A 10,591-nucleotide genomic window follows, 5' to 3' on the forward strand; every position below is an offset into this window, starting at 1 on the left:
ACAAGATATAGATGGTAAGAATTCCTCTGCAAGTGTGCATAAATGAAGGCCTTATATTTCTTCCCTATCTAGGGTACTTTCAAGGTGCTTGTCCATTGGACCCCTACAATGTGGGTCCATCTGGTTTGGTTCTTTCAAGGAACTCTCTAGCTTTAATAAAGCCATCATAAAATCTTTGGCTAATCTGGGGTTGGAAGTGGAAGGGCAGAATTAAGTAGGGACAGATCTTGGATGAGAAACCTACAAGAAATCTCAGAGTGAGCATCTTGGACAGGAAGCCAGAAAAGAAATTAAGAGAATGTCAAATGGGTTCTGTATTATGGAAAGAAATGTCTACTGAAAAGGACTTGCCTTAGATTTGGATTGTTTTTCAGATTCCTACATATTGGATCTACAATGAACATTTCCTTTCATTAAGTAGGCCTGAAATGTACCGAACTTTTTTAGCTTTCATCTGAACTCGATTGTAAAGTTGGGGAAGAAAACTGCAACATCTTCATGTTGTTTCCAACACATAACCCTGAAATCGTCAGAGATCTGGCTTGACGCAAGGGAAATTTCTGTACTTCCAGCAAGGCTGATAAATTAGCTGAAATGTGGACAATCCATTCCTTAGAGGAAGAAATATGGCTTGTTTGTGCTTAAGCATTAAAGCACTAAAATAAGCTGTATGGATGTAGTGGGATTTTCTTCAACGTACTTAAGCCTAAATTTCTTCTTCAAGATTGTGAGACTATAGCCACTTACTCGGCAGAAAGAATTCCAGTGGACTCAGTAGTACATGACTACTTCTAAGCATAATACATAGGATTGCACTGCAAAGGATATATAAATAATAAATATGAACACTTGAAAAGCGTGTGTTTGCAATGGTCTTCTCAATGTAACAGTGTAAGGAACCTGAAAATAACACTGTCTGGTTTCTGCCCAGATTCCATAAAGCTTCATGCTTTGAATATTTGGTAGAACCCCTTGCACAACAGATATCCCACCTTACTAGGTCCATGGCCTGATTCTCTGGTTTACCCTGTTTCCCAGCCTAGTTTTATGTTTGTCAGACTTTAAGGACCTCCCTTTCTTCCTTTCTTTTTTTAAAGGAGAAAATCTATCATTCTGGTCACTGCCTTTCGGTTGTTAAATCAGGTGGAGTTCAGTGAAGCTTCTAGGACTCCAGAAGAAAATTGAACCTTTGGATTCCAGCCATGCAGCTTTATGGTGTGAAGCTGGGTTTGCTTCTGTTTTTTGCTGACAGCTTGAGATCAGGATGGACCATTCCATTAGAAAATCTTGAGAAAATCCGTAAGTACGACCTTCTTCAGTGAAACCAAGATCGGAACTGCATGAACTAATATGGACATTCCCAACTGGGGGCATTCAGATGTCTTAGTACAGAGCCTAGCCAGAAGGACCACAGTAACTGTAGGTCAAGATTATCTAAAGGCACCACAAGGAGAAGGTCCCATAATTTCATCATTGGCTAAAGCCAATTTGTCAAAATGCAGATATTATCCATGAGAGTCCAAGTGTGCGGAGAGAGTTTTACAGGCAAATAACTTTATTAAACCATACCAATTCATTGCTTACTTGGACAATTTGGGGACAAATTAAAAAGGAACATCTTTTTACGTTCAGACAGATTAAATTCTAGAACATTATTTTAATTTTTTTATACATTCTATTTTAGGATTTTCTCTGCTACAAAGTAGGATTGATAAATCCTTCTCTGCAATGTCTCCTGTGGTTTGGGAGGCGAGAAGGAGAAATTTAGATGTTTCTTCAGCTTTTCCTTGTTTGTTTTTTGGTTTCTTTTTAAGCATTGAAACAGTGAAATATTCTTCCCTTAGTATTTGGATATATTTAAAAAAATTAATCGAACCTATTGGATAGAGTTAAAGATGCTTTGTGGAATAGAAGAAGTAGCTTTCATAACATTGCAGGCTTTTTATGTTAATACTTTTTGGAAACTGCATTTCTGAATAAATTGTACCAGGCCGTCATATTTCATGAAAAATGTGTCATCATGTGGCTTACAGACTGAAGAGATACACTAATATTCGTCCTAATTTCATATTTCATATTTTTAGCCCTGGATTTCTCCTATAACAACAGCATGCTTCTCACCACCTTCCTGGGCACCAATTTTATTATTAATATTCCAAAATGTGTCGCTTCCTCCAAGTTTACGTCAACCACAGTCAGAATAGCAGTGGCTCAACTTCCGGATGCATCCACTTTACCAGGTACTATAGATGAAATGTGCAAGTCTTTATTGTGTTTAACAACTTAAATACAACATGAGGAACAGATAAGAGTAAACTTCAGGCTAAGAAATTGCATTCATGCAATCAAGCTCTTCTCCTCTACTAAAATTTCACAGATGTTTCTCAGACGAGGATCTTCCCAACTAGCTTTCAAATTTTGATTTCCAAACCAGTTGAGCAAACAACTTAAAAACCCAATAGCTCTTGCTGAGGCCACCTGTCTTTTGTTTACAAGTCTCTCAACTTCAGTATTCATGCTTTCTAGTTACTGGAGATGCTTAGTTCCTTTTTAATAATAAATGCCTTCATTTTTAAGGCAAGGTTCCTGAATTGTAAATGGAACATGTTGTTTCTCTACCCAGCTAAGTCCACACATCTTCAAGTTGTCAAGGTGAGAAACACTACTAACGAAGGTGAATATACGTGTCCCAGGATGAAGTTGCAGGATCCAATCTGTGTTGGTCCTGGTGACCAACCTTGAGAAACACTGCTCTCTACTCTTTGGATAAATATGCTATGGGAACAGCAGTGGGAACTACATGAAGAAGGAAAAGGGAGAGATGAGAGCTCTAGTAGGTGTAGAATGAGAGAACACACTGTAGGCACTGGGCATAGAATACCCAGAATTAGAGAATGAAAGAATTCATTGTGGAAATTGGGAAAGGAAGTTCTCATTAAAGAGAAGTCCAGTAGAAGATTAGGAATAATTACATTCTGTAGCTGTCTTGAAGATAATCAAGCATAGACATTGAGAGCAAGCAATCTAGATAGTACCGGCCCTTTGAGATAGGCCAGGTCAGGATTTGGCAAGGATTCCAGGTGTCCCAGTTTGTTGTTGTAGGATATAATGACAGAAGGTTGAAAACCTGCCAGAGTTTCTCTCTGTTGTCCTTTTGACTTTTTTTTGACACTCTTCGCATGGATACCTCTTGTTGGGTCTATGTAGGCTTTGGATGGGAAAAAATGTCCGCAAAAGAAAGGTGTGAGATGCTGCTTCCATGCTGCTGTCAACGGCATGAATGGGTCTAAGGAATAGTCAAGATAGAGCTTGAGTGGAAGGAGATTTTAACCTTATTTTACAAGAAAAGAGGGAAAATAACAGGTCCTAGCGAGGTCTGTGACTCAGGCTGGAAATATTTTCCTTTTTCATCTTGCATGAGGCAGTTCTCTGCATGGACAGGAAAAACTTGCTAATCAACAATTTCAAAGAACTCCATAAGCTGCTGCAGCATCTGCCATATTTGTTCTGAAATGGTTAACAGACCCGGATTGTTGCAGTAGCAATTCAGCTATTCTGTATGAAGTGGAGGATTAATATTCACTTCCTCTTTGGACAAGGTCATTCAAGAAAGCAAGAATATGACATTTGAAATGTGTTGTTCTTTCTTTTCCCAGGTGTCCCCAACGGCTATTTCCTTCATGGAACTAAGCTATAATGTACTTTAGTGTTTGGTGCACCTAGCCACTGTGCTTTGTAAACCCGGGTTTCTGCTTTAGTGACATGGGAACCCAACTAATTTGGAGACCTATAACTGGTGTTATAGTTTAGTGTTAGTCCTAATCAGCAGGTGAGATCTTAACCAACAAATTCAGTATGAATCTACAAATACTGTTGTGTCCTGGGCCTGTTGAGGAAACTCAGCAGGCCCAGAAAGGTTGCAAATGGTCCAGGGCATTCTAAAAGCTGCCCGGGACTAGACAGAGCAGAGCCAGCCTTGTGCGCATGCGCAAGGCGCGAAGAAGAGGAATTCCTATTGGTTCACTCTGTCTGGGTTTCAAGCCCTATAAAAGGCCTGCATGCCTTTTGCCGCTTTGCTTGGAGTTGGAGAAGGAGAATAAAGAGTTCTTGTAGTCACCATGTGTCTTCATCTTTTATGCGCGAACCAAGAACTTAACAAATACCATCTCCCATTCTTTTCTTCAAAGCATTTTATATTACTTGGCATTAATCAAAATATCTCTAAACAACTTAAAACAATGTTGCTCCATTGGCTGGGTTTCAAACATAGAATGAGTCCAGAAAAATGCCTTTTTTGTTCCACCGAGATCTACTTCCCCATACAGATTTGTGTATGGATGATCCACAAATCCCATTGAGCTAAGGCTTCTCTTGATCCCTGCCTGAGATCAACTTTGGCTGATCTCAAAAGCTGAGCAGGTTAGACTATCCTGATTAGTCCAGGATGAGCAGTCCAAGGATAATCAGTTTAAATGACACATTTTTAAAAAGTCAGTTAAGAAGAGACAATATTAAACCCTTCTGCACAATTGCTAGAAAACCACGTCAATATGCCAAAAAGTGTTGGCTCAACTCAAAGGTGCTTATACTTTGATTTACTTAATATGTAACATAATTAGCATAATAATCTAGGTCAGTGTTTCTCAAACTTATCAACTTTAAGATATGTGGACTTCAAGTCTCAGAATTCCCCAGTCAGTCATTCTGACAAAAAATGTAGATCTGATACTGCAACTTCAGCCTAAACCAGACATGTCAAACTCGCGACATCATGTGACGTCGCACAACATATCGGAGCTTTTTCGCCATTGCCGGCAATGGGGTGGGCGCAGCTCCGGTATGATGAAACCGGCCCGCGGGCTGGCAGTTTGACACCCCTGGCCTAAACTATCTTTGTTGCAGAGCTTGTAGCTTATCAATATTGCCCAATTCTTTCCTCATCTTCTTTCACTTCAGTTTTGAGGGTACAGCTTTGTGCAACATCAAGGAGAAGGAGGGACAGAATCTATTCCCCCATCAGTTTCACAGAAATAGACTTCGGTTATACCATTGTGGCCACCATCTTGATATTCTGACAATACCCTGCTTGAGGGAAAGTGGTTTTCTAGGTTTCCCATATCTGGGCTACCAAACAAAACAAGCCACCATATAGCCAGAGGTGCGCCATGTGTAGTGCAGGGGTCTTCAAACTTAGCCCTTTTATGACTTGTGGACTTCAACTCCCAGAATTCTTCAGCCAGGCACGCTGGCTAAGGAATTCTGGGAGTTGAAGTCCACAAGTCATAAAAGGGCCAGGTTTGAAGACCCTTGATCTAGTGGTTGTCTAGATATTTGCAGCCCATATCTCATTGGTCTATTTTTTTTGTCATAGCTCATCCTGGCTGCAGTGAGTCGTCATAGACCCCATCCAGTTATAGAATTATCTACCTGGCAAGTGATGTCTAGGAAAGCTGAATTCTTCCCTCTTTCTGCCCATTTGAAAAGTTGGTGATTCTTCTGGTGATGAAACCAACCAGTAATGTTTATATTTCTGTTGCCCTTTTTAAACCTCTTTTCAGGTGTAACAGATACTGAACAGATTGAGAATCTCCGCAGGACTCCTCAGGCCCAGGTGTATTTTGCGGATGAATTCAAGAGCCTCTCCTGCAGGGTGACCAGGGAACTTCTAGTTCTTGACCTGGATGATAGCCAATATGAGTTGATCACTGTGATCGGCTACCAGGTGGGAACCGAATTGTGCCGTCAAACCAAAGGTCCCTTCTGCAACCAACCCCTTAAGCCATCAACTTTTTATAGGTAATTGTGGACCAAGAAATATATAAATGTCTTCCCTTTTTTTTTCCAGACTTCAACTTTCCTCTCTTAAGGAAGACCCTGATTTATGATCGGTCATTTAACAACCGTTCAGAGTTATGGTGGACTTTTGAAAAGCTACTTACAATCCGTCCTCAAAGTTATGACGATTACATAAACACACAGTCACATGGTTGCATTTTGGATGCTTGGCAACCAGCTTACATTTATGATCAGTTGCAGCGACCTGTGATTTGCTACATTTTTTGTCTTTTTCTGGCAGAAAATTGCAAAAAACACCCAATGGATATGCTGGGTTCGCTTCATGACTTTCTTTACAACAGTTATAAAAATGGTTGTAAAATCAAGTCCAGTCATGTGGTGCCTCAACTGATGACTGCAATGACATATGACTTAAATTCTGGTCTCCACTGCGGTCATAAGTAGAAGACTACCTGTATTTTCCATGGACAAGTGAGGTAGAATAGAACAGAACAGAACAGAACAGAGCTGGAAGGTACCTTGGAGGTCTTCTAGTCCAGCCCCCTGCTCAAGCAGGAGAACCTATAGCCCTATACCGTCTCAGACAGATGAATGTCTAGTCTCTTCTTGAAAATCTCCAGTGATGGAGCGCCCACAATTTCTGGGGGTAAGCTGTTCCACTGGTTAATTTTCCTCACTGTCAGGAAATTTCTCCTTAATTCCAGGTTGCTTCTTTCCTTGACCAGTTTCCAACCATTGTTTCTCGTCCTTCCCTCTGGTGCTCTGGTGAACAACTCTGCCTTGTGGCAGCCCCTCAGATACTGAAACACTGCTATCACTAGATACTGTGTGCCCCTCATCATAGTGCCATTTAAGGTTAAATTTCTGTACTTGTTTTCACAGTTATCTATTTGTGGGGGCCCATCCCAGTAACTCAAGATGGCAGCTGCAATTGTCAAAGCCCCACCCTTATGCCACGCATGTTAATACCACACATATTAAAAGGAGGCAGGCCATGGCTATCCTTTTTTAACACAAGGCCCCTGTTTTAGTGTATTGCATGTGTCATGCATGTAAAAAGGGTGTGGAGCTTTAATCTTGACTTTTTTGATCCATCTCCATAGAAACCTCTAGTTAGGTTTTTTTTTTTTATGTTTTATGACGTGTCCTAGTTGGATGGCCTTCCAGCCATTGTTTCATGAAGTTCTTCCTTCTTGTTTTAAAGATGTTAAGAGACATTTATTTTATTTTATTTTTTTTGCTAAGATACAGCATTTGCTAAGGGTCCAGGACAGGGGTAGGCAACCTTGGCTCTTTTATGACTCGGGGACTCCAACTCCCAGAATTCCTGAGCCAGTATGGCTCAGCTTGGAAACCTCTCCCTTTCCCCTCAACATGGCTGGCTCAGGAATTCTGGGAGTTGAAGTCCACGAGTCATAAAAGAGCCAAGGTTGCCTACCCCTGGTCCAGGAGATACCAACATCCATTTATAATCTCTCTATCTTTTTGAGGCCCCATCTGCCATCAACCCTCCTTCCGCATTTCTAAACATTTTCTTTTCTTGTCTTTTGCTCCTTCTTTCATTTCAAGGGTGAACTACTTTTTTTTGGATGAGAAGTCTGTGATAAGAGCACATACAGATTGGTCAACAGCCATACAGACCAGAAATGGTAAGTTTCAAGATGTTTCATTAAAAAGAAAGCTATGTTAGTAGAGAATTATTTCTTGGCTGCTTTGTGAACATTCTATCTACCTCCCTCCCTCCCTCCCTCCCTCTCTCTTGTATATGATTGCCCATATCAATATTCTTGAATTAGAGGGATTTTCTCCCATAGGAACACATCTTAAGAAAATAGCTAACTTCATTAGTTAATTAGTTACTTCATTAGTAGAGGAAGAAGTGAAATTTCCCCATTAAGAAAATATTTTCTGGCCCACAACTTCCTGACTGGATCAATCCATTGCTTTAATCTAGAACCAGGAAATCCCAGCAGCAGCATTTTTATTCTCAAATGAGCCTCATAACATACACCTACAAGTGAGGGCTTTTTTGCAAGGATGCCCCCTTGCCCAAGAAAGTGGCACGGTTGATGGGACAAATGAGAAAATTTAGAATTTGGGCAAGTGGGCATCCTGGAAAATTAGCATTTTTGAGCCACTTCCTGGATGCGCCTTCAGCTCTCAATGATGTCATAAATGCTAATTCATCCCTCAAAGGTTGCCTATTTCCATGCAAGGCCATGACTTTAAACACAGTTTGGGGAACAAAATGATCCGTCCACAATGCTAAGCTATAAGCCATGGTTTACAAGTCATATGGTTGGATTCATAAATTGGGGCTGCATAAATGTTCAGATGTAGCGGCTGAGAGTTCTCGCCTTCTTGGATCAAACTGCATCAGCCAAAAAGTGATGAAGTATTGGAATTAAGCTTGCCAGATCTCATGAGCTGCTTTTTTTGCTGGGGACCCATATGAAGTCAAAGTTTAACAGCTTTGTAAGACTGAGCAGTGCCAGTATGATTGTAAGCCACCCAGTTTTACTCTGACGTAAAGATGGGCAGCCAATAAATTTTATAAATCAATCAATTAATCAATCAATCCAGTATGCAGAATACAGAACAATAGAATTGGAAGGGAACTTGGAAGTCTTCTAGTCCAGGGCTTTTCAACCTTTTCACCCATTGTACCACTTTTAGGATATGGCAATATCTGAGTACCACCAGTCACCTAGCAAGGTATCAAAAACTTGATGCCCCCCCCCAAAAAAGGAAAAAAGTGATGAAGTACAGGTAGTCCTCGACTTACAACAGTTCGCTTAGTGACTGTTCGAAGTTACAATGGCACTGAAAAAAGTGCCCCCCAAGCCACAGCCAAGCAAGACACCTGCCTGCCCGCCCGGCAGCGCTCTTCCTCCTGTCCGAGGTTTTCATTGTTGTGAGCATTTCTGTTGAGGATTGGCAGTGGGGGTGGGGTGGGGGGGTGTTTGGTTTTTATTCCCCCCGTCTGCTGGGTAATTGCAGCAGGTTTTGGTCACATGACACTGGGACACTGTGACCATCATAAATATGAATCAGTTGCCAAGCATCTGAATGTAAATCACAAGACCCTGGAGATGCTGCAACATTCCAGGTGATCAGCGCTTCTTCTGGGCTCAGCAGAAGCACCAGGATCAGCGCCGAGCTCCAGCTGGAGCCTGGCGCTGATCCTGGCGCTTCCACTGAGCCCTGACAGCCCTGCAGCTCCAGCCATCTCTCACTCAGGCTTGTGCGGTGCTGCCACCGGTTCAGCTCATTTCCCTCACCCGCTACCACTTTTCTAGGATGGTCACGTACCACCTGCCAGGTGCCAATGTATCACAAGTGGTACCCGTACCACTGGTTGAAAAGCCCTGTTCTAGTCCAATCTTCCAACTCTGTTATTCTGTATTCTGCATATTGGAAATACTGGTACCCCCTGGTCTTATAAAGCTGTTAAACTTTGACTTGATGCAAATGGAAGGAGGAGAAGAAGATGAATGATCCAAGGTCATGGGCAGGAAAAGAGATGTAACAATTGCTCTAAATGGATGCCTATCCCCACATTGTAGCTTAACTAAACACACCAGTTTTATAGGGGGGCTCTTCTGCTGCCCAACTCTTGGCAGCAGGAGAAAAAGAATCTTTGTTGAAGGAAATGTGGAACTTATAGGAACTTTAAATCTGGATCTCTTTTCATGCATGAAAATCAGTGGTGGGATTCAAATATGTGAACAACCGATTCTCTGTGTGGATGCCACTTCCGGAAGTCCATTCTGGGCCTGGACAACAAAAAATTAGCTACTGGTTCTGCCAAACTAGTGTGAACCAGCTGAATCCCACCCATGATGAAAATGCATGAAAGAGATCCAGATTTAAAGTTCCTACAAATTCCACGTTTCCTTCAACAAAGATTGAAAACATTTGTTTGCTGATGTCAACTCATTCCTCCATCTTGCCTAGAGAACTCAACCAAAATCTTGGTTTCCACAGAGGAAGTTATGAGCGTTTCCAGGCTATGAGGTTGTTTTTTAGACCTGAATGTAATTTACAGACATAACAAGGATCTAAATCAGAGTTTGTTTTGAAAGTTCATGGAATGTTTGCCTCTTAACTCTGCATTTCTTTGCATTCCAGTGACCAACTATGAATCAGCCGATATAATGTTTGAAGGGCGTGCAGGAGGCATGATCGTAATTACTATTTTGGTCTCCGTGGGTGGAGCTGTCCTTTTAATTGCCTTAATTGTAGCAGCTGTACTTTCTAATAAGAAGTAGACCGTTCCTTTCATCTGGATTGAAAATGATTGTGGGTATGGAAAAGCAGAATTTGCTTGGAAGTCAAAGGGGATTCTGCTGGCCCTCAGTCAAGGAACAAACTGGTAAAGAATAAAAGCAGCATCAAATAAAACAGAACATTTACAATTTCTCCCACACGATTCTTCAGATTTTTACCTGCCTTACTTCGAACACATCATATTTTGGATGCATTTTGAATCATTTGTCTGCAACGATAATCCTGGATTCAGCAAATTATTTTAGAACACCTATTATCAGTATTGCCCTTGTTTCAAATGTACTAGGATGGCAAAGCTTGGTTGACTGCCACATAAAATATGAAGGAATTCTGCGTAAACTTTGACTTAACCAAGTTTCTAATTCCAATTGTCTACAAAAGTTCTAGGAAGAGAAATACCATATTATGAGTGTCCATAGGGGAGGCGCTCCATTGCAATTATGACATGAATTACCTATTTTTAATGAATATTTGGACCAATGACATCCTCATAGCTTCTACCAGA

General features: G+C 41.2%; 1 protein-coding gene across 1 annotated transcript; it reads left to right on the forward strand.

Moving 5' to 3' along the window:
- The first annotated feature begins 1,202 nt into the window (after positions 1-1,202).
- Positions 1,203-10,067, forward strand: LOC114923105 (uroplakin-3b-like). The gene is made up of 5 exons (XM_029285596.1): positions 1,203-1,299; positions 2,085-2,240; positions 5,559-5,796; positions 7,366-7,445; positions 9,928-10,067. The coding sequence occupies exons 1-5, from the start codon at positions 1,203-1,205 to the stop codon at positions 10,065-10,067; spliced, it is 711 nt and encodes a 236-aa protein (XP_029141429.1).
- Positions 10,068-10,591: the final 524 nt, after the last annotated feature.

Source organism: Protobothrops mucrosquamatus, unplaced genomic scaffold (assembly GCF_001527695.2).
Source record: "Protobothrops mucrosquamatus isolate PMUCROS unplaced genomic scaffold, P.Mucros_1.0 scaffold1919, whole genome shotgun sequence".
Classification (NCBI taxonomy): Eukaryota; Metazoa; Chordata; class Lepidosauria; order Squamata; family Viperidae; genus Protobothrops; species Protobothrops mucrosquamatus.